Below are 23,169 nucleotides of genomic sequence, written 5' to 3'. Positions count from 1 at the left end.
CTGGCTGTAACACAGCAACTCAACACCAGTTCCTCAATGGCCTGTAAGTACTCATGTGTGATTGAGGGCACAGGTTGTGTGGCAGCAGGAAGCAGCATACCAAGGGCACTCTTTGAAGGACAGTAGGTAGGATGCAGAGGGTTGATGCTGGCGTCAGGACCCAGCGGTGCTGCAGGAGTATCTCTGGGTAGGTCATGCTGTCAGTCACATGGTCTTCTTACCAAGGCACTCAGGAAAGGCTGAATATATATATTTTTACAGAATTGATAACAAATTAATTCTACACAACTTCAGGAGACAGCTTCCCGGGGAAACTTGGAGGGATGGTGTGGGCAAGCGGATGTTAATACAGCCTTTTCTGCCCCCATTTTTTGGTGACTAGAAGGTTTCATTCCTTTGGTGCGCTTTGCCCATCTCTGTTAGGTTTGTGTTGGCCAGAGCATTTCATTAGCACGCTGAATGCATTTACAGTGTTTGAAACGAGACAAGAAATATGTACACATGTTTCTGTGGGTGAAAGCATTGCCTCTCAACATTGTTGCAGGATTACTGAAGCATCTCCTGCTTCCCCCATGTGCAACCTGGAGGTGTCTCTACCTTTTCCCGTTCCTCTCTTATATAAATAAATGAAAATGGCATTTCTGTACACCCTTGAGATGGTAGGTGGGTACCCAGAGCAAGCAGAGCACTATACCCTGCTGATGGAGGGGATCACTTATCTTCCTGTTACCCCACTATTTTGTTATGTATTTACAAGTCTCTGGCATCCCTTATCTCTCTCACTGTGCACTCAGGCTGGGAACCTTGAGATAAACCTGAAAACGCTCTGCTTTGTTATGTTGGCATTTGTGGCTTGTGGGCGGCAGGTTATATAATGTGCTGGTTTGTATCCGCTCGGTTACAGTGATTAGGTATCAAGTGACTGTGGTTATTTTTGCTTTTAAAAGCAACAGAGAGCTGTAGTGGGCTCCCCCAGAAGACAAATTGTGTTTGTTCCCCTTTGATTTTTGCTGACTGGCAACAATTCTTTATGACTTGCCATATGTTTTGAACAGCATCCTCCTTCTCCCAGTGCTTCTGGCTCTGTACCTATTCTCTGAAATGACTCAATGGCCTAGCGCTGTGAAATGCAGGAGCGTTGCTCTGGCTTATTATGCAGCTTGTGTATGGGCCCTTGAAATGCATTTGCATGCTCTAGTCTTTAAAAAGATGTACAACTCTCTTAACGTGGTAATTTTGTCCTTCCTTACATTCATGTTCTCTGGTGAAAGCAACTTCAGGAAGAGCCTGTAACTTTGCTCGGCAGATGAAATTAAGATGCCTACATTAAATGAACCTTGAGCAAGCAGCAGTATGTTTGGTGAGCTGCCTGCTGTAATTGAAATGTGTACATTAGAGGAATGGGAGCTTAATTGGTTGAGGGGGTGTAATGGGACAACGGTAATAAAAGCAGAGCAAACAGCTGACAGTCTGAGTGGATTTAGACATAAAAATGCGAGTGGAGATAAGGGAGTAAGCCTGCACTGAGAGAAATTCTCAAGACACACCCTGTGGCAGTACTAATGTGAAACCCTTTGCAGTTCTGCACCCTGACCCATGATAGCTGGCAGCAGGAGTGCACCTTGACAGGGTTTTTGCAATGCTGGTGTGAGACTGTGAGTCAAGAGGGACTGGAAAACCACAGTGTGTGCTTTTGGGAAGGTGGGCTGACTCTGGCTGGGGTCAGCTGTGCAGCTGAAAACAGGTTTTTATTGTGTATTTTGTATTGTGGTGCACCGTTGCACCACAAGGGCTTTCTGTTGCTGAAGGCCTTCCTGTGCAAGCCTTAAAAATGGAAGACAAATGGATGTATGCAATTACCAACTGCCTCCTGGACGCAGTGTGTTTATTTGGGAAAACATGGGCTGGTGGAGATGGCTGTTGTCGCCAGCTGGAGTTGACTGCTCAGATTTGGCATCACTGGTCATGGCAGCAAAGCAGAACAGAGCTGCGGAGAGGAAGGTTGGCTTTATGTCATCCCTGTGGAGCAATTATCTGTCAAAGAAATTGTTTCTACGTTTCCCATGGAGAATTTAGGTTATTTTTCCTGTTGCTCTTGGCATTTTATTTTGGCTAAACTGCTGCAGTGCTGCAGGGGAGACTGTCATTTGGGTTCCTCATTCTCTTGTTCCTGGCTGCTGTTAGAGGTGCTGGTCTTAATGTGCACAGAGGTCTCTCAGCTCAAAGACACGAACATCGGGGCCATCCCTGAAGAGGACAGGTTAACCTAAAGGCAACTGCTGAGAATGATATCTGCTGAACACTAGTGCAAAGCTAGGCAGGTTTGGCACATGCTTGGGGTTCCTCCTTTGGAAGGAAGTGAGGTTACATGTAATTTTGTTCCTGACACCCAAATAACACAGCAGGGAGTAAATGAGAAATGTGCAGGAGCTGAGTCCTGGTTTTAAACCATCCTCTGCCCACATGGGGGTGTTGAAACATCTTCAAGCATGTGTGGGATGTGCCAATGGACAGCGTTAAAAGGTGTTGCCATTTGGGGACATGGGGGAAAGGGACCATTCTTTCCTGCTTTTGGTATTTCATCTATCAGATGCAGGTGGCTTGCTCCTCCTGTGTGGGCTGGCAGGGGTCAGCAACACCACTGATCCAGCCATTGTCCCCCTGCTCTCCTTCCAAGGGTGTGCTAGCTCATGCTGTCGTCAGTGTGGAGCCTGTCAGAGGAGGGTGCATAGCGGCAACATCCTTTCCTGGTCAATTCTTGCTGCCTGCCATGAGAGGCGAGCTTGCACAGAGCTCGGCACCCTGTGAGGCCGGACAGCCTGATGTGGAGTGCTTATTTTCCAAAAGGTCGACCCCTGGCTGCACTGAGCTCTGGTGAAGACCTGGCCTCACGCAGGTCATTCTTGTACTTCCTGGGAGTGCTGTCCTTCCTCCTTGGTGTGAACCCAACCGGACGTGATGGGAGGTGTGTGGGGGTATGTTCTCTAAGTGTTTCTTTTTAACTGGCTGAAATGAACGTGTTTCTCTGAACTGTGGACCTGGCATCCCATCGGGATGCTGCACTCTGCGCTAGTCATTCATTTAATATGCAGTGATTTCATATGTCATTTTCTGTTAGTGGTCAATAGAAGGGGGACTCTGTATGGCACAGTGAATATTAAACACAGGGCTGTTTTCCAAGGGAGCGAATCTGTAGCTGTGTTGCACTGACTTTGATGAGGTTGGGCACCAGTCCTGCCTCTGCTCCATTGCAGAGCTCAGCACAGAGTAATGGTTATCTGGACAGCATTTTCGCATTTCCCCACCTCATCCTGGCGTGGAGTCCCCATCCCTGTATGCTGCCTCGCTGCTCTGCCTGGGGGAAGAGCCCTTTGCCACCTCCATCTCTGCATGACAGACAATGCTGAAATAGCTTGCGAAGGCTGCTATTTCTTGGCTGGGAGGCATGCTGGGAGGCAGAGGAGCTGTGGCAACCTGTTAATGAAGACAAGTGTTATGGCTAGGATTTGCTTTTATTGCGTAAATGAATCCTTTGTACCTTTCCAAAGGGGAAGGATAAATAATAAGATCTGTCATCCCCTGAACTGAAAGAATTGTGTTACCTTGGCTTAGTCTAGCCACCACCAGAGAAAAAAGGAGAGTTGAGCACTGCATTAGCAGTAATTACCTTGCAGAGGAATCGCGGGCTGTGACAGGAGGTGACATTATCTGCCTGCTTCCCTTCAGCCAAGACAGGAGTGGGGAACTCGGCTACAGCTATGGCTTCCTTGTGTGGGGCACCAGCACTTGGGCACTGTGCTGCCAGGGTCTGGCAGGGACGCATCCCTGCTGCAGGTGAGGCAGCTGCCACCTGGAAGCGGTCCTTGACATTGCCGGTATGGGTCTCCCGGTACCAGAGCAATGGCCAACACCAGCTAAGGGATGCTGCTGCATGTTGATGGGCTGCAGGAGGAAAAGGCAAGGGCAACTCTTCACAGAATAGTTGCAATTGCTACAGCAGGGGCTGTGCGGGGAACAGAGCTATGAAACACTTTGTATCTCCTGTGCGGGAGGAGAGGAATAGAGATGAAATGTTGCTGTGCTACAGGGAACATGGGTGGGGAAATCTAGTCCACCCTCATTGATAATTTCTTCTGATCTGTTACACCATACTAAAGATCTGTATACGCGCTGGAGCTGACTGCCTTTTAAATTGATGTACTTAATACTTGCATCGTTTCATGCTCCCTGTCTGCAGTTCTCTCTGCTCCCAGGTCAGGGAAGAGACCTTATCTGATTGCTTTTCTGTCTTTTACGGTTTGCAGTTCAGCCTCACTCAAGGCTATCTGTACAGACAGCACCAAGCTGTGGCCTTGTGGTTTTGTGCAAGTGTGATGGGACTCGGGGTACTGCAAGGGTGTTTTGTACTCCTGCCAGGGGATGTGCAGGGAACACAGGACAGCTGACCTGTAGGGGCAAGCGTGAGGCTGCCTTCTGCAGGGTCTGGGGAGCCTCATCTCAACTCCTTCAGCCTCTGCTGCCGTGGGGCAGGGCAGGAGTTGGCGGTGGGAGCCCCAAGCAGTGTCCAGCCAGCGTTGCCTTTGGAGCCCGGGGCTGTCTTGTGGGAGTGGTGAGCTGTGGGGCTGGCTGTTCCACGGTGAGGGTGCTTACTCTCTTCTGTGGGTCCTCACAGGGGGCAGAGAGCAGGCCCAGAAAGACCATGGCTCCTGTGCTGCAGATGTAGGAAGGCCAGGGGAGCTGAGAGGAGGAGGATGACAACGCGGGCACTTTCTTTTCTTCTTCTCTGGAGCAAAGGGAAGAGTCATTGCTTTAAGGACCTGGATGAGGTAACTGAGCTGCAAATACAAGCAGGCTCTAGTGAAAGGCCATCATGTCCGAGCTGCCCTGGCACCCCAGGGTGCCTCGCTGTCCAGTGGGGACCTCAGTGATCCCAAGAAATGCCTACCCTGCAGCAAGCTATAGGAGGGAGGAGGAGGCAGAGCGCAGGGGCGCAGGTGCTGCTGCCCTGGTGAAAGTAAAACAGGCGCTGGAGCCGTGAGCCTCACATTGTTCACTCTGTGTCTCTTGGCTGTGCCGGTGCCTGGAGGAACATTCATGGAGGAGGACAGAGCATGAGGAAATATTTGATCCGTTGTTAAAGGACTCACAGGGAGACATAGGACTCTGTGTCTGTAGCACAGCAACACAGCAGCATTTCTGAATTGCACGTGTTACAGGAACAGCCCCGGCATCTCAGATGCTCATCCAGCATGATCTTGCTTGGAGGACAAATGCTTTCTCAGGAGGTGGTGTACGGAGCATCCTTATGCCCTGTGCAGGATTTCACAGTGTCTACATGTCAAGAGCTGATCCTGTTTGTAACTCCTCGTCCTGACAGTACTCTGGGTGCTGGCACTCAAGCTTGGCACTGCTCTGGGTGTGGCCAAACGCTATTTTTAGCTGATTGCTGCGGCCAGGATGGGAGCTGGTTGTGTGCTTTGTGGAGGTGAGGAGACAGCACGTGCATCCTTCTCCCTTCATGATGCAGGCTTTGCTGAGGCAGCATGTGTGGAATTGGTAATGATCCTGGGAAGGAGGCTGCCTTGCCTTGTGTCTATGGGAAGTAGCAGGGAATTGGGGCTGTGGGTCTTGTGGTGTCACCTTGTGCAAAATGCATAAGAAAAATACTTTGAAAACCACTCAAATGCTGTAGGTGTGTCTGAAAAGTCTCCCCCTCCACCACTCTTTGTGCCTTGGTTTTTATGCACAGTGCTGATGATGCTGCCTGTGTGCAGTAGCTTAACCCCTTATGTCAGTAATGACAGTATGAAAGGTTTGCAGCACCTGCTGCCTGGCCATCAGGAGTTTGATCTTGGGATGCTTTGGCACCTGCTGTGTGGATGCTCTTCGTGCTTTCAAAAGAGGGGGGCAGAGGCGAGTGGGTACCTCTGCCCTCTTTCTTTTGTTTTTACTTTGTTCTTTGTTTCTAGCAGGTATGGATGGGAAGAAATGCAGCGTGTGGATGTTTTTACCTCTGGTGTTTACCCTGTTTACATCAGCTGGATTATGGATAGTGTAAGTTATCTCCTGCTGGTTATTTGGGAGAGCAAGTTAGGCTGGGGCAGTTTAAAGTATTACTGTGGTGTGGGCTGTATCTCAGTACAGAGAGTCTTTTGGGTATGCTCTGTCCTTGAGTTACTGGCTGGGGGCTGGGAAGGCACTTGATAGGGGCAGGGGCCAGTCCGTGCCAGTTCATGGCTTGGAGGATCACATTTTTATCCCTGAGTTTCTGTGCTCCCCAGGCCAAGTTTCTGACCTTGCCTTCTTCCTGGCACGTGTTACTGGGAGCTGCCTGAAAAGAGACAGACAAAAATGCATCATGTTTTCTCTGAATGACTCAGCAGAGCTCTTGGAGAAGCACTTAAGGCCCTGCTTTGGGGTGCAAACTCAAAATCTGCAGCATCCAGCACCGCACTGACAACCTGCCAGCAGCCTAATGCTCACACCTCACTTTATCACTAACACTTCTTACCAAAGTGCACGCGAGACATGCATTTCCCTGAGCTGGGCTTCCTCCAATCATGCAGGCAGATGACTGCAGCATGAATTTGGGAGCAATAAATGTGCCATCAGCAGCTATGCTCAGCCTAAGAAGCAGTTATATTGTAGGATATGGCTTTGGCCATGGTCTGTGGATGTTGTTTTTCAGCAGCAGGGGCAGCTTAAGCCATTTGTCTGACCCTTATTGCTTGTTGTTCTTCTTGTCCCATCCCCTCTGTTTGTATTAAAACAGCTTTTGCGGACCCTGGACCATGGTAAACCAGATGAATGAAATGATTCATATTAAAAATGAAAACACTCCCCTGGTTGGTTATTTTTAAGGCAGCTCAGTTCAGTGACCCTGTTTGTCTACCTGACCATGCAAAACAGATGCAACACAAAGGAAGGCACATAGTTAGGCTGGGAAGTGAGCAAAACTGGCTGCTTGAGAAGGGAGAAACACAGGCTGCCTCCAGTGGATCCTGCTAGTGGGCTTTGAGACACTTAATGTGTTGTTTGAGTGATATTTGGAATTGAAGCCAGGATGAGGTTTTACACGGTTTTCATCTTTTTCTTTTTTCTTTTTTTTGACAGGTACTTTATAGCAGTGGAAGATAACAAAATTCTCCCGCTAAATGTACCAGATAGGTAAGAGCTGGTTGTGGGCTTTACGTTCAATCACTTGTTTCTTTAAAATAATAGAACAATGAAAGCTACATGGGAAAGAAAATCTTGAATCTTTGTTCCTATGCATTTATGTCTCTTAGGAAACCTGGTTCCAGAAGACCACCTTATATAAGGTAGGTGAATGATTTTCTTCCAATTACTGTTCTGATTAATAGTTGTTATTTATGTCTCTTTGCCATCTTAGATTTACAATGATACACTTTATATTTCCAAGTATTGCAGGTGATGCACCTCCTGCAAGCTGCGTGTTTAGCCAAGTCATGAACATGGCGGCATTTCTAGGTAGGAACCACAAGGGCAATGTTTCTTTCTCTCTCATAATTCATTTTAAGAAGTCACTGAAACATAAGTAATATCCCATACACATTGGAATCTTGATGATGTGAAATCATATAAACTGTGATTACTACTGATTAAGACAGTATTATTTTGTCTTCATTTGTAGAAAGACAGAATGAAGCTGGATGCATTTGAACTTTATTGGTTTCTGATTTATTGTCATGTTTTTAATTGTCTCAGCCTTGAATCTGTGTGACTGTTTTTCATTGTATGGTGGGTTTTTGTTATATGCTGTGAATGTGAGATAATTGCATGGGAATATTGGCAACTGCAGGAACTGATTATGCAAAATATCATGCGTGCTAAAGTCCTTCCTACCCCACCCCTTCCTAAATTCCATTACTAAATCTGTGGAAGTTTACTGGCACTTTCCAGCAGTGGAAGTAAGAGGGAAACACCACAAAGAGAAGAAATATCTGAAAAGTACTCGAAAAAAGATGTCTGTGTTTAGTTCTTAAAACTGTTCATTACCTTTACCTGTATGTATTTTGAGCAAATTATCCCAAACTTAAATGGCAAATAATTCATTATTTTAACCTTGATTTGCTGCTCTTTACTAGTACTTGCATTTATCTTTTCCTATATTGGTGATTTATTGTGCTTTCAGTTTTGCACTGAGCTATTCTCAAAGTGCGGATTCCACCCCTGCTGCCTGTGAAAGGCATGATGTTTCTTTTCAGAAACCTGGGAAATTCAGTTGAGCTTTGAAATTAATCCAGACCTGTAAGAGTCTGGATTAATATGAGTAAAATACCTTAACGGTCTTAATCTGACATAATGAAAATGAGGCTTGGAATGTAAAACCTGGTAAAATATGTTTAATCATGAACCTTGACATGAACTTCCTTATTTTCAAGTATCACTTCAGGGTGGAGTTTAGGCATCCTTACACACATCCTTACACTTTGTTTCTGTGTATGGCTTTGTTTCAATTTTAGATCTTGATTTACATATTGAGCCAGGGTCTCAATTAGTAGAAATAATTCTGGCTCCGGTTTGTGCTAAGGCAGGGTCTTGCACACATTTTATTTATATGCCTAACACCCAGTGCAATGTGATTATGACAATATGATTTAAACTTCTGATCCCCAAACCTCTTAAAACAACATGTGCATAGTATGTTACTTCTTACGTTAACGTGGCTGTTTGACGGTAGTGAATACACGCCTGCCTTTTCAGCTGCTTCCAGGTAAGGCCCCATTTCTGCAGGCCACTCTGTTCAAGCAGCCTCTGTGGACCTGCACCAAGTCCCAGTGAGTCCGAGGGCTTTATGAAAGGGCAGGAATTGGTTTGATGCTCACTCACCGTGTGATCTGGTGGACATGAGGATAGCAGTTGCGTGAGTGAGGGGAGCAGCTAGTGTGAAGAAGGGCAGGCAAACAAAAGACATGCACCTTTTTGAAGCTAAACTGTACTTTTTGGCTTTCATTGCTGCTTCTTCCCATTGCAAGAAGAAATATAACCAGGGAACCTCCAGACTGCAAATGTGTCGTGGGAGATGTGATGGTAGGTGGCTGCCTTGGCCATGGTGATCATGAAATGGTTGAGTTTAAAATTTTTGGTGTAATGAGAAGAAAAGACAGCAGAGTTGCTACCCTGGATTTCAAGAAAGCAAACTTGAAGCTATTCAGGGAGCTATTTAGCAGAGTACCCTGGGAATCTGCTTTTGAGGGCTTAGGAGTCCACGAGTGCTGGTCAGTTTTTAAGAACCACCTTTTAGAAGCACAGGAGCCGGCAATCCCACTGTTTCGTAAGTCAAGCAAGCGGGGCAGAAGACCAGCTTGGCTGAACAGGGAACTCCTCGTGGAGCTCAAGAGGAAAAAGAAATTGTGTGATCTCTGGAAGTGAGGTCAGGCTTTGCAGGAAGATTACAGAGCTGTGCTTCATATGTGCAGGGAGAAGACACGAAAGGCCGAAGCTCAGTTATAGTTGAACCTGGCCAGTGCTGTGTCAGACCACAAGAAAGGCTTTTCTAAGTATGTCAATAGCAAAAGGAGGTCTGAAGAAAACATTGGATTGCTACTTGTTGAAGACTGTCACCTGACTAATAGGGATGAAGAAAAAGCGGAGACATTCAATGCTTTTTTTGCGTCAGTCTTTAATAAAAAGGACAGATCTTGGGCTGCCCGGTCCCCTGAGTTGGAGGACCACGGGTATGGGAACAGTGACTTTCCATTTGCAAACACTGAAATTGTCAGGGACCAGCTGTATCAGCTGAATGTTCACAAGTCCATGGGGCCTGGTGGGATTCATCCCAGGGTACTGAAGGAGCTAGCGGATATTATGGCAGGACCCCGCTCAATCATCTGCCAAAGGTCTTGGGAGTCTGGGGAGGTCCCTGCTGACTCAAGCTAGCCACTGTTATTCCAATCTACAAAAAGGGCGTGAGGGAAGACCCAGGGAACTACAGGCCTGTTAGTCTAACCTCAGTTCCTGGAAAAATTATGGAGAAGGTCATACTGGGTACTATTGAAAGGCATTTAAAGAATAATGCAATCATCAGGCACAGTCAACATGGGTTCACAAAGGGAAAGTCCTGTGCAACTAATTTGATATCCTTCTATGATAATGTCACCCGCCTAGTGATGAAGGCAAGGAGGTGGATGTAGTTTTTCTGGATTTTAGTAAGGCTTTGGATATTGTTCCTCACAGCATCCTTCTGGACAAGTTGCCCAACTGTGAGATGAGCAGGTACGCAGTGCGCTGGGTGAAGAACTGGCTGAAGGGCAGGGTTCAAAGGGTTGTAGTGAATGGTGCTACATCTGCCTGGTGACCAGTCACCAGCGGTGTTCCTTAGGTCTCAGTCCTAGGGCCACTTCTGTTCAATATATTTGTCAACGATCTGGATGCAGGAGTTGAATGCACCATTAGCAAGTTTGCTGATGATATCAAACTGGGAGGTGCTGTTGGCTCTTTTGAGGGATGAGAGGCCTTGCAGAGGGATCTAGACTGATTGGAGCATTGGGCAGTCACTAATGACATGAAATTTAACAAGTCCAAGTGCCCGTTTCTGCACCTGGGATGGAGTAATGCTGGGCACAAGTATAAACTGGGAGAGGAGTGGCTGGAGAGCAGCCCTGCAGAAAGGGATCTGGGGGTGCTGGTCGACAGCAGGCTCAATATGAGTCAGCAGCGTGCACTGGCAGCCAAGAGGGCAAACCGCATCCTGGGGTGCATCAAACACAATATAACCAGTCAGTCAAAAGAGGTGATTATCCCACTGTATTCAGCGTTGGTACGGCCTCACCTTGAATACTGTGTGCAGTTCTGGGCCCCACAATTTAAGAAGGATGTGAAGGTCCTTGAATGCGTCCAGAGGCGGGCAACAAAGCTGGTGAAAGGGCTGGAAGGAATGTCCGGTGAGGAGCGGCTAAGGACTTTGGGTTTGTCTAGTTTGATAGATTGGAGCATTGGGCAATGATTAATGGGATGAAATTTAACAAGTCCAAATGCTGGATTCTGCACCTAGGATGGAGTAACACCGGGCACAAGTATAAACTGGGAGAGGAGTGGCTGGAGAGCAGCCCTGCAGAAAGGGATCTGGGGGTGCTGGTCGACAGCAGGCTCAATATGAGTCAGCAGCGTGCACTGGCAGCCAAGAGGGCAAACCGCATCCTGGGGTGCATCAAACACAATATAACCAGTCAGTCAAAAGAGGTGATTATCCCACTGTATTCAGCGTTGGTACGGCCTCACCTTGAATACTGTGTGCAGTTCTGGGCCCCACAATTTAAGAAGGATGTGAAGGTCCTTGAATGCGTCCAGAGGCGGGCAACAAAGCTGGTGAAAGGGCTGGAAGGAATGTCCGGTGAGGAGCGGCTAAGGACTTTGGGTTTGTCTAGTTTGGAGAAAAGGAGGCTGAGGGGCGACCTTATCGCTCTCTGCAGCTTCCTGAGGAGGGGAAGTGGAGAGGGAGGTGCAGATCTCTTCTCCCTGGTATCCAGTGATAGGACACGTGGGAATGGTTCAAAGCTATGCCAGGGGAGGTTTAGATTGGACATTAGGAAGCATTTCTTTACCGAGAGGGTGGTCAAACACCAGAACAGGCTTCCTAGAGAGGTGGTCGATGCCCCAAGCCTGTCAGTGTTTAAGAGGCATTTGGACAATGCCCTTAATAACTTACTACAGCTTGGTCAGCCCTGAATTGGTCAGGCAGTTGGACTAGATGATTGCTGTAAGCCCCTTCCAAATGAAATGGTCTATTCTATTCTAGCTCTGCTTTGTGGATAAAGCCAAGCTTTCCTCTGCTGTATTGGGTGCTTCTGAGAGCTGCTTTTAGCTTGTACTTCTGGCCACCTTAGTTGTGTCAAAGCCCTTGCTATAGGAGAGGAAACCTGCCAGAAGCATAGGCATTACTGAATATTGAAAATGCCGTTGTTTTTCATGTAATGCTGGAAGGTGACCTTTTAATTCCCTTTTGTCATTCCCATCAGTGTTTTAGGAAGCGATCACATAATTTCAGGATCCTGTCCTGTAGAAATAGAAATGAAAAAGTTCCTGCACGTGAGCTCAAGTAGTCACAGCATGGCTGTCCCAAACAATTACCTGGTGATGAAAAACAGAAATTCGCTTTTTTGGGGGAACAAAGTTCTCTTGTTTTCAAGGATTTGGAGTGGATTGGTTCACTAGAGCAAATTGTGAGAGAGTAAATTCAAACATCTTTTGCAGTTTGGATAGAAGTGGATACTCTTCACTTACAGTTCCCTTATTTTTCTAAACCATGTTTTTGGTATTATGCCAGGGTTTTTGTGGAAAATATAGATCTAATTTGCTAACGCAGACAATTTACGACAATATGACCTGCATGCTGTCAGTTTGGGCATAAGCGTAAGAAGGTGTTGGCAGCAACCAGCAAATTTCCCTGTTCAACTAAATTGCTTTTTAGTGATCTGGTTTGAATCCCATCTGAAGGCCAACTGACTGCCAGGCTTTCTGTGTTGTTCCATGCAGCATTTCCTAGGGAGGGCAAGAATATACGATGTGAATATCTCCTGGGGTTATGTCATAGCATATAATCTACCATGTATCATATATATCATGTATCACATCATAGCACTTGGGCTAATTGTAAGCTTGGAAGGACTGCTCTTCCAGTCTTCGCGGAAAATTAATGCAATATTTTGGCTTATGTTCATGGCACCAGCAACTTGTTCCAGAGGAGAAGAGGCAGTGGGCATTATGGTAAAACTTACAGAAATACATATGTGCTGCTCATACATTTTCTAATACAGGTGGGGCTTGACATATCTCCTCCAAGAGAGCTCAGTGCTCATGAGTGGGGTGAAACTTGATGCAAGCCCAGCTGCTGCAATGTGAATGCATGGTGTGTATGTGATAGACTATGTTCTGGGACCTTCACAGGCAAATAGGAAGGTGCTCTTCTTTCCCCCAGAAAATTTGCAACCCAGTTCCCAGACAAAACATCATGAGAAAAGGAAGCGTGGGAGCTCTGCGTAACTGGATTTCAAGAGAAATGCTTTCTGTGCTTAGTCTCGTCCATGACAAAGTGGGAGGGGGCCATAAAGAAGAACTAAGCTAGCCAGCCTGCAGTGAGCTCTCCCCTCTGGGTGGAAAGAGGGTGAGGGGTCCGTGGGCCCCCAGCCAGGTGGTTACTGCAGCATGTTCTACCTAATGACGCACCTTGCATTCTGTTTCCTTCTCAGCACTTGTTGTGGCTGTCCTGCGCTTCATTCAGCTGAAGCCAAAGGTGCTAAACCCTTGGCTGAACATCAGCGGCCTGGTGGTGTTATGCTTGGCCTCTTTTGGAATGACCCTACTCGGCAACTTTCAGGTACTGCACTCCAGGCTTGAATCGCTGTGTCCGTGCTGTGAGGTTCCTGCTTTTCTAGCAGATCTGCTTAGGTCTTTGAACTACCTGTGACATGAGCTCAGGAGAGAATGTGTCTGGCTGTGCCCCAGCCCTCCTTGTACCTGCTCTGCCACTTCTATCTGCTGCTTACGTGGCTCCAGTGACATACTGAGATGAAGGGCCACAGTCATTTTTCACGTATTCCCAGCAGGATTTGCACCTTGACCTGCCGAGAGCCAGAGCAGGGAACCTATTGAATCTCTTGAGCCCTGGGGGTTGGCACAGGTGGTCCTGGGTAAAAGGGTTGAGCTGGAAGTTTACATACGCATCTGTGCGAACAGATGCACAACTGCCCATAAAGATTTAGCAGACAGTTCAGTGTCCTTTGTTGAAAACATACGTTGTTTAAATCCACCTCCTGCTTGTCCTTCGAGCGGCCACGAGAGGGACACAGCAGAGGAGTGCTACGACTTCTAATGTGACGGGTGCCTGGATGAGGTCCCTCTGATTCTCGATCTGTTCTGCAATATTATACAAACAAACAAGCTGTCAGTGCCACAATGTTGCTCGGTAGGGTTGGGCATCCACTGTAATCACGAGTATGTCTGTTAGGTCTGCAGTGAAAATCAAGGCATTAGAGTCAGTGGCACTTGGGTTTCCCCATCCCTTTGCTGTCTCTGATGCTCTGTTTCTCACTGGGGTGCAAGTAATGACCCCCAATAAAGGCAGGAACTGAGAAAGGTCAGCGTAGGCTGGCTTCTTTCCTGGCTTTGCAGGCAGGGAGCTCTTTTTCCTGCCAGTACAGAAAAGGTATTTGTTTTGTGAAGGGCTACCTGTTTGGGTTGTGGAGTAATTGCAGAAACTTTGTGTCCTTTACAGTCTTCTTTCTTTCTTTTTTCTTTTTTTTTTTTTTTTTTCTGAATGAGGTGTGAGATAATTTGACTGGTTTGGACCTGGTCTTCCTAACTCCACAGCACAAGCCAAAAACTTGGAGTCTTGTTTTTTCATGAGAGCTTCCCAGCTAGGAACTATGAGGCTTTTGTAACTCTTCTAACTTTTGAGGCCTTGTCTAGGTGTGAGAAGAGTATTTCTAGTACAGGGCAGGCACGAGGAAGCAGTTTCAACCTCTCCTTCCTTTTTTCACTCCTCAGAGCAAATGATTGTTATTTAAAAGTGGATACTTTGAATCATGCCTGGTTATAAATTCTGAACTAATTATCTACTCCTTGGTAGTTACCTGTATCCTTGCTTAGATCTTTTGCCAAACCATGAAAGCATGTGGTAATGAGACCTTAGTCCATGCTTTTCCCTGCCTGCCTGTTAAGCTGAATGTGGCATTAAATCATTGGAAAAATACAGATTGGGTGTGTTAAAGGGAAAAAAAATTGGAAAAATCTGGAAAAATACAGATTGGGTGTGTTAAAGGGACATTATGGCTGTGAGTTCCTTGCAGTGCAGGCTACCTTGGGAAAGGCAGCTCAATCCCATTTTTGCCTGTGGTATGATTTGGACCTACCCTTGAATAAAACCTCAAAGTAGGAAGGAGAGGGGAGACATCAGTGGAGGCACAGTAACTAGGCTGTTATCTTGTAGGTTGTGTCTTGTTTGATGGGAATTTGTAAAATCACTGAACACGAATCAAAGCTGCAGGGAGGAATTACAGATTGCTGGTTTCTTTTCTAGAAAATCCTCAGAGGCAGAGGGAAAAGGGAAATTGTTTGGCTTAAGTCTTGTCCATGCTGGGCTTTCTAAATGGATTTGCTGCCTCAAGGGATCTCTTTGCAGATTCCTGCTCATTGAACCTGGCTGACCTTTTGCCTTGCACTATTGCACAGTCACTGAGCCCTGTGAGACACAGGAACCCAAGGAACACAGAAGCACTTGCACTCCAGAGAGGCTGGGTTCATATTGCCTCAGACCCCAGTGGTTGAGGACGGGCCGGAGAGGGAACAGGCAGTCAAGCTTTTTGGTGGGAGAAACTTGCCAAACCACGAGCACGTGTCTGTGTTTTGGCTCAATGGAGGTGTTAGGGCTCTGGCTACCCTCTGCCCTAAGGCAGCACTGCTCCATGCAGCTGGCACTGAAGGTTGCACAGTTTGCTTCCATTGCAGGGAGCTGTACAAGACCTCAGCGCATTGTCCTTGCCTGCCCTGGCCATCACATCGAGCTAGAGAAGGATTTGTTTCTGAGCTCTGTGTTGGTGAGTCTTGTCAGAGAGCTGTGGAGGCAGTCCCCAAGCAACTGCATTTTCCACTGTGCTTGGGCTTTGGGCAGAAGATCTGCTTGACTGTGACAGCTGTCAACTCATCTTGATTATGTTACACCTTACACCTCTGCCAGAAGAAATGATACAGCATCTCTGTCTCACACTCCAGTGATTCCCACTCTCCTCTATCCCACCCCAGCAGAAATCCAAGGTAGCTAGCAGATAATTCCTGTTGTGTCCAAACAATCACCAGTTTGTTTGTTCCTAGCTTTCCAACGATGAGGAGATCCACAATGTGGGCACATCGCTGACCTTTGGCTTTGGGACCTTGGCATGCTGGATCCAGTCTGCCCTCACCCTCAAGATCAACCTGAAGAACGAGGGACGGAAAGTCGGGATTCCACGAGTCGCCCTGTCGGCCAGCATCACCCTCTGTGTGGTGCTCTGTATCCTTTTGTCCCACTCCCTGCGAAGCCAGCTATCATACGTGTCCGACACTCTCTGCAGCAGGGAACATTGGCTCTTCTTACATCTGTCCTAGGATCTCAAAGCATTTAGGAATGCTACTCAGCTTGTCTTCATGGCATGTTCCTATGATTGGCTCATTTTGCTACTTGTGTTTTACCAGGACGCACTGCTTCACAGATGGGCTCACTTCCTTCATAAATGTTTCTAAAACTTCTTAGCGATATCCAAAGTGGTTACAATATTGAATTGTATTTGTGCAATTTAATGGCAACACTGCTTACCTACACAGTAGCTTTAAGATTATGCAAAATATTGAGGTAAAAATTCTCAGGAGAACAAAGGAACAAGGGAGGAAATCAGGGTTCTGAAGATGAGAAGATTTTGATGTGTTTGTTGAAGTGCTCCAGGGTGCTACATCCAGCTCTGCCTTTTAAGACGGTTATCACAGTCAAGAGCTGCTGGGTCATGTGGACTTCAGGTAAGACTAGGTGCTTTATAAATGGAATTTGGGCTGTGGGGTCTGTGGTCACTCAGACTGGATGTACATATGGCTTCCTCTCCACCTTGTGCCTGTCAGCCCCACTCCAGCCCTTCTGTTTGCACAAGCACTCATGTGCCCTGGGTGTTTGTTTAGGGTGGATCCATTGACTGCATAATTGCATCAACGTTAGTGCTGGGATAAGCAAGAAGGCAGGAATAAATGGCGAGGAATAAACTAATTCCACTCTTCAGGGAACAGCCTGTTCTTAAAACAATTTCTTAGTTACTTGGCTGGCTTTGAACATTTCAGCCAGTGCCCAGAGGAATATCAGATTGGTGTGAGGATGTACCATCAGTCGCCTCTTAAGCTTCTTTGGAAAAATTTGTAGCTGAGCTTTGGTGTACGTAATGTGGGAGTTTGCCCGGTTCTTGCGGTCCTCCCCTCCTCCCCTTGCCCCAAGCCCATAGCTCCCCCAGGGTGTGTCTGGGGTAGGGCTGCATGCGAGGAGCTGGGCCAGGCTCCTGCTGCGCTGCTGTCTTTGGAGGTTTCTGCCAGGCTCTGGGCAGGAGCAGCCTGGTAAGCCAGGGTGTAGCTGCTCCTGTACTGACATGCTGGGTGCTCCCAGCCCAGCCCTCCCCGGCTGGCTGCTTGGCACTGAAGGCCTTGGGCCCTCTGTGGAGGGGGGAAGGCTGAGGCAGGAGTCCCTTTCCCCCACCGCCCCCCACTGGCTTTGCAAAGGCTTGGAGCTGGCTCCCCATCCCATGCAGCTTGTGCATAACTCTTGCACTACAGGAAAAGTAGAAGATCCTTAAAGTCAGACACAGAATGCTGTTTGCTGAAATGAAGCTTTGGTTGCTTACACTAAGCCCAAGAAGAAAAGTCTCTGATTACCTGCTTTGTGCAGTTAAAGCATGGGAGAGGCTGCTTGTTTGTTTGTTTGTTTTACCTGTGAAGATGTGTGATTCTGCATTCTTGGAGCGCAGAGGAAATCCTGAGAGACAGGAGAGCCAGTAGGCAAGTCCCCAGCTCAGGAAGGTGTGCTCTGCTTTAGGGGAGGTGAGAATTGCTTTTATGGAGTACTCCAACACAACCTGAGGCAGAGCAGTGAGACCCTGATGCCAGGCAGTACACGGTCCAAGCACATGGCTACATGAGCCTGGAGGACAGTTTCTGGCTCTGACAGCATTCTTTTTCCTTTCAGTATAACATGCAATACTGTGTAGACTGATGCTTCCGGATTTCACAGAAAGGGGTGATTTTGCAGGTGATCTAAAGAGAATGAAAGATTGCAGTGTAGGTTGAAAGGTGTTCCCACTGCCTGCGGTGCAAAGATCTGATGCAGTTCCCGCTGGGAGGCTCCTGGCAGGTAGGGGCCCACAGCCAGATCCCCAGCTTGCTGGCTCTGTCACTGGCTAGTTGGATGTTCAAGCAAGTCATTGACTTCTCTGCGCCTAAGTCTTTCCCTCTGTAAATGTTTATCAGCCTGAATTGAGATAAGGAGCCCTGGTCTGTATAGGAGAGCTGCTGCGCTCCGTGGGCATTGTTGGACACCTGGCATACCTTCCATCACTGGCACCACATTCACACTGTCCTGATGATGGCTGGCTGCGCTGACTGTCATCCAGTCTTAAAATTGTTAAGATTTTATTGTCTTCCCTGTGGGCTTTCTTTCATCCTGGTTGGTGTCTCTGCTCCCACTAGTTCTCCTTGACTTTCCTCTTCCAGATTTCATCCTCATGGCGCAGGGCATCCACATGCATGCTTCCAGGATCCAGTGGGGCCTGGTGATGTGCTTCCTGTGCTACTTCGGCACCTTTGCAGTGGAGTTCAGGCACTACAGATTTGAAATCGTTTGCTCTGAGTACCAGGAAAACTTTCTGAGCTTTTCCGAAAGCTTATCAGAAGCCTCTGAGTACCAGACAGATCAGGTGTAGCCTGTCCTCTGGCAGGGGGGGAGGGGGGCAGGTGTGGTCTCATGTGTTAAACATGACCTCATTTACACTTTTTGATGAGTTTGTTTTCATGTGCAATCATGATCATATTGCCAAAGGGCTCTGAGGGTGGCTGTCTCATTAAGAGCCAAACAAAAATAGCTGTCTGCTGGAAGAGGAGTAGATCCTTCTCAGTGGCAGCATGAGAGAGCACAAGCTGTTTAGTTTGTGCTACCAGTGACTCTTTCTGAGTGGCTCTGTCACACTCCCGTTGTTCAAAACATTCAACAGCCAGTCTTCACGATGCCCCTCCACGACAGGCACTCCTCAGCCTGTTGTGCAGAGGAAGAAATGAAGGAAACGGTCTTCTCTGGGCACCGAGAGCCTTCAGGAGTCACCAGTTCCCGAGTCACCAGATTGTCTTTCATGTGTTTCTTGCGCTATTTTCTTTGCTGCCAACTGGTGTAACTTGGTAGGATGAGAAAGAGCAGCTGTTTCATCTGGACTTGGAACTGGGCAGTGGAAGACCCCAACTGACTGGCTTCTATGGCGAGCAGGCAGGCATTGCTTCCAGCCTGGAAAAGAGCTGACGGTAAAGCTGGGTTTGGGAGAAACTGTGTTGTGATCAGGAAGCAAAACTTGGCCAATGCTGTCTTGTAGCTGGGCAGACCGTCCCCACACCAGAGATGGCAGTGTTCCTGTTTCAGACTCAATGGTGGGAACTGGTGCTGAATTAAGATGGGAATGCCTGTGTGCTCTGAAGATGACCCAGAAAAGGCTTCTCTTCGTTAAGTGTGTAGTTCTTCCATCACATATCATATGTAGTATTTCAAAAGCTTTTTTTTTTTTTCTGTTGTTCACTGAGAGGGAAAATATTGTGTTAGAGACACTGGGCTCACCTGCAAAGAGAACAGAACCATTGCAGGTCGTTCTGGGCATAGGGTTTGGTTTTGCTCCTTGTGCAGTTAGGTGTCAAACTTCAGACACACCGACACTAGGCTTGGGCTCCGGACCCCTCAGTGTGGCCAGTTGTCCTGAGTGGAGTCTGCCGCAGTTTTAAGCAGGCTTCCAAGGTGCAGGGAGGCAGTTCTGCCCCAGAGGTTGGGTGATATGGCCTGAGGGCTGGAGGTACAGGAAGGGAACAGGAAAACCAGAAGGGCTTCTCCCTCCCTGAAGGGAGGTTTTCAAACAGAAGGTCTGTTTTTAAAGAAAAAGCAGGAGCTCAAAGGCCCTGTTTGAAAACCTGATTTTGGGAAGGCTGCTGTATCGGCTGGGCAGGGGAGTGACTGGAGTTGCTTCTCATGAACACAGCTCCTGTTTTCCTCCACGAGTCAGGCTCAGCTTAGGTTTGCATCTTGTCTGAGCTGCAGGAAAATAAGCAGAAATTAAAATGGTGGCAAAAGGCATTTGAAGGGGAACTCGTACCACACCATGGCATTTCTGATAGAGAGGGAAAAGGCACAAGTCTTCTGTAAAGGTCAGAGCCCCTCCTGAAAGGAGAAACAGTTGAGAAAAACTGTCAAAACTAGTGTAAGTAGAAAGCTTTCAGCCAGCCCTTTATCTTCTGTGGGCCAAAATTTGTTCTCAGGCAGCTGTGTTATAAATCCAGAGCATCTCCAGCCAACGGCGGGTTGTCATTGGACTGCTGAAGGCCTCCTCCTTGTACCTGTGTCATTAGCGGGAAGCTTTCCTGGAGGGACATGCTGAGGGTGGCCTAAGGGCAGAGCAGCGTAAGGCGCAGGGCTCCCCAGCAGCCTATCTGGGGAGCTCCTCCTAGGTAAGGGCAGGAGGGGACAGTCTGGAGAACATGCAGGTGAAGATCCTCTTACATGGGCACACACACTCAAGGCATATGGAGCACAAAATAGTGATTTGTTTTAAGGGTGTTTTACTGTAAATAGTCCACTGTGACTTTTTTTTAAAATCGATTAATGCTTTCAGTTTATCATTTTATATTTTGTAATTTTATCAAAGGAAAAAAAGATTATCTTTTCTTTCTCTCCTTTTCCTATATGCAATCCAAACTGAACTTCAGGTTTTTGGTGATAACTCTGTACATTTCTTAGAGTATTTCTAACAGCACATTTCAGTACAACTAAATGACAACTGATATACGCTGAAACATGACCACTAAATAAAGTGCTTTTATGGAGAAAGTGAGTTTTATTTTTGTCCCCTACCCCATGCATAGCTTTCTGATGGCAAAGGCAAAACAAAAGGTGAGTATTTACAGTGTCGTGATTAAAATTAACACTTAAGGAAGCCAGGGACTATTCAGCCATGCAGATACACTTATTGTAACAGTGCTAATCAGCAGGCTCCTTCTAGGAGGATCACACTCATTACACAGCCCAGAAAGGCATCCAGACTAGCTGTCTCACAGCCTTACCTGCTACCATCAAAGTTTTAGAAGGGCAATGCTGGCATGATGTGGTTTCCTCCCAAAATGTCCGTCTCTTGCTTGTTCTCTACACAGCAGCCTCCCTCAACAGAGACAGCTGTAGGTGTAGGTCACAGCTCAGGAAGGCAACACACACGGTAGTATTCTATTTCGGCCACCCGTGAGGGCAAGCTCAAGTGCAGCCGTGCAGAAATGAGTAAGCAGCTTGTGACACCCATGCACAAGTGCCAGCAGCAGGGAACTGGGGTTTCAGACTGCCTCTGCCTCCACTATGACTAGGTATAACCTAGCTGTGGCTCTCACTCCTGCACCCCCACTGAGCCCCTACTGAAATTGTAAGACGGTCAGGGAGGTGATACAGCTTCCTTGGCAGGACAGGGTTGTCTGCCTTAAAGAAAGGACCAGGGAGGGCGAAAGCAGGAAAACAAAGTGTTCACAGGTTTAAAAACCAGCCTTTAGGTGCTGGGATCACTGGTGATAGACAGGAAGGCTAAATACTGGGATGGAGTGAACACAATGAAAGCAAAGTTGTGCTTTTATTTACTACATTAGGAAAAGCTCCATGACCATCTTACATAAATTGGCACAATTTAGGTAGGGTGGGTGAAAAGGTCAGGGGTTTAATTCTCATTAAATGCAGCAGGATGCGTCCCTCAGGAGCAGTTGTTTGTCAAGGTTTGCTCACAGCTGACCAGTGCTATGAACGTGTGACAGGGTGATGTTGGCTACTGAGGGGAGCTCCACAGTTTAGTGCTAAGGGAGATACTTCAGAAAGGCGGTCAAGGTGACTTTGGTGTTCAGCCAGTTGGATCCCATAGCCCAGTACCACGATGCAGCAGTGAGGTGGGTCTAGAATTTAATTTTTAAAAGCCATATTTATATATACTCTACTCCATTCTGGTAGGCTGGCTGTGTAGCTCTAACAGCTTCCATATGCAAGTTTTACTGTTTTGTACCTAGACCTGCTGTGGATATAGCCAAGATTTAAGTTGTTCCTGGTCTAAAGAGCTTGCCTGCAGCAAGGGCTGGCTTTTTCTGTGGCAGCCCAAACCTACTGTATTATAGCCCACATTTGGCATTTTCCTTTGGGCATCCTAACACCCCTAACTTTTTGAAAGTTTTGACTTAGCCAGCAACCCCGTCTGCAGGGAGAAGCTCATATCCCCTCATGGTTCCTGGAAGTCCCTCTGGGACAGGGGGACATACACCTTGTTTGCAGGCTGTTTCTAAAAATGACGGAGCTCATGGTGGGGCGTCTCAGCACCAGATTTCAATGGGCGAGTCTGAAGGAAGCATTCCCTGAGCTAATTGCTAGCTGGGAAAGGGGAGCAACAGTCGGGCTCATGGGTGCTGCTCCTCACCCTGTTCCCAGCTCCAGCTGGCTGCTGCAGGCCTCTGTCCTACTGCACAAGGGACCCCACACCATACACTCCATTCCTATCTGCCTGCACTAGTTGCGGGTCCAAGACATGATGTGGGTTTGGCTTTAAATTCTGATTATAGACAAAATTACCTAACATTACACAAGGACAATTCAGGTGAAGCACAGTCTTCTGTGCATGCACCACTTTTCCTAAGTGGAGGAAGGCAGGAAAAGTTCGGTGAAAGATGAGATGAGGCTGTAATACGATTTCTCATCGTCCGTCAGTCCTGCGTTGCCTGGTCTGATCACCACAGCCACGTGAGTATCTGCTTCCTCGGCCGCGTTGGCTTCTGAAACAGAGGTGGGGAGAGTGGAGATGAGATGTGCTGACCAACCTCTCCATGAGGGTCTTTAAAGACCTCCACAGCAGGCTTGAAGATGCCCCAAAACACTGAAGTGCTTTTAAAGTTTGAGACTGAGAGACCAGCATTTGCACATGGTGCTGCAGGGCTCTAGAGGGGGACCAGCTCCCAGCAGACCTGCTGCGGATGACTGTAGCTGCTGCGTAATGCAAGCAGATGGGAGCTGGCTGCCTTGCCATCTCCTCCCCTCTCCCAGCTGATGGCTGTCCAAGGCACCATGCAGGCAGCACGCACTGGCAGCTCGATTCCTGTCATGAAGAAGCTGGGCTGTGGCATTAGCGAGTCCAACACCCCCCCGCCAGGAGTCACTTCTCACAAGCTTCCTTCGTTCCCCGAACGCAGCAAGATGATACAGGGAAAAGGAGGTAACTGCAAGCTCCCACCAGCTCTGCTGCCAGGGCTGGAGAGGAGGTAAGGGCTAACTCCTGGGGACTGAGCTGGCTTAGACTGAGATCACAACCCAGTGCCTTTTCTGCCAGAAAGACGTTCCCAGCAAAGGCAGGAAATTAAATTAGCTTCCCGAGCCGGGCTTTCCAGGGGTCA

General features: G+C 47.6%; 2 protein-coding genes across 2 annotated transcripts in view; one reads left to right on the top strand and one right to left on the bottom strand.

Moving 5' to 3' along the window:
- TMEM150C (transmembrane protein 150C) lies at window positions 1-18,474 on the top strand. The gene is made up of 8 exons (XM_009325886.1): window positions 1-43; window positions 5,973-6,054; window positions 7,114-7,167; window positions 7,287-7,319; window positions 7,421-7,488; window positions 13,209-13,336; window positions 15,829-16,006; window positions 18,235-18,474. Exons 1-8 carry the CDS (start codon window positions 37-39, stop codon window positions 18,441-18,443), a joined length of 759 nt encoding a protein of 252 aa, XP_009324161.1. The 5' UTR covers window positions 1-36; the 3' UTR covers window positions 18,444-18,474.
- A 2,111-nt stretch (window positions 18,475-20,585) lies between these two features.
- The window catches only part of ENOPH1 (enolase-phosphatase 1), a 10,109-nt gene continuing 7,525 nt past the window's right edge, over window positions 20,586-23,169 (bottom strand). The window contains exon 6 of the mRNA XM_009326014.1: window positions 20,586-22,554. Within this exon, the coding sequence (XP_009324289.1) occupies window positions 22,415-22,554 (140 nt within the window). The 3' untranslated portion in view covers window positions 20,586-22,414. The remainder of the gene's footprint in view (window positions 22,555-23,169) is intronic.

The sequence above is a fragment of the Pygoscelis adeliae genome, unplaced genomic scaffold (genome assembly GCF_000699105.1).
Source record: "Pygoscelis adeliae isolate BGI_AS28 unplaced genomic scaffold, ASM69910v1 Scaffold610, whole genome shotgun sequence".
NCBI classification, from domain to species: Eukaryota; Metazoa; Chordata; class Aves; order Sphenisciformes; family Spheniscidae; genus Pygoscelis; species Pygoscelis adeliae.
This window is presented reverse-complemented; position numbering and strand designations above follow the sequence as displayed.

Excerpts from the sequence above, each read along its gene's own strand:
- TMEM150C (XM_009325886.1), top strand. Across the intron at positions 6,055-7,113 it reads TCAGCTGGATTATGGATAGT|GTACTTTATAGCAGTGGAAG; the intron begins GTAAGTTATCTC and ends TTTTTTTGACAG. Across the intron at positions 7,320-7,420 it reads AGAAGACCACCTTATATAAG|TATTGCAGGTGATGCACCTC; the intron begins GTAGGTGAATGA and ends TATATTTCCAAG.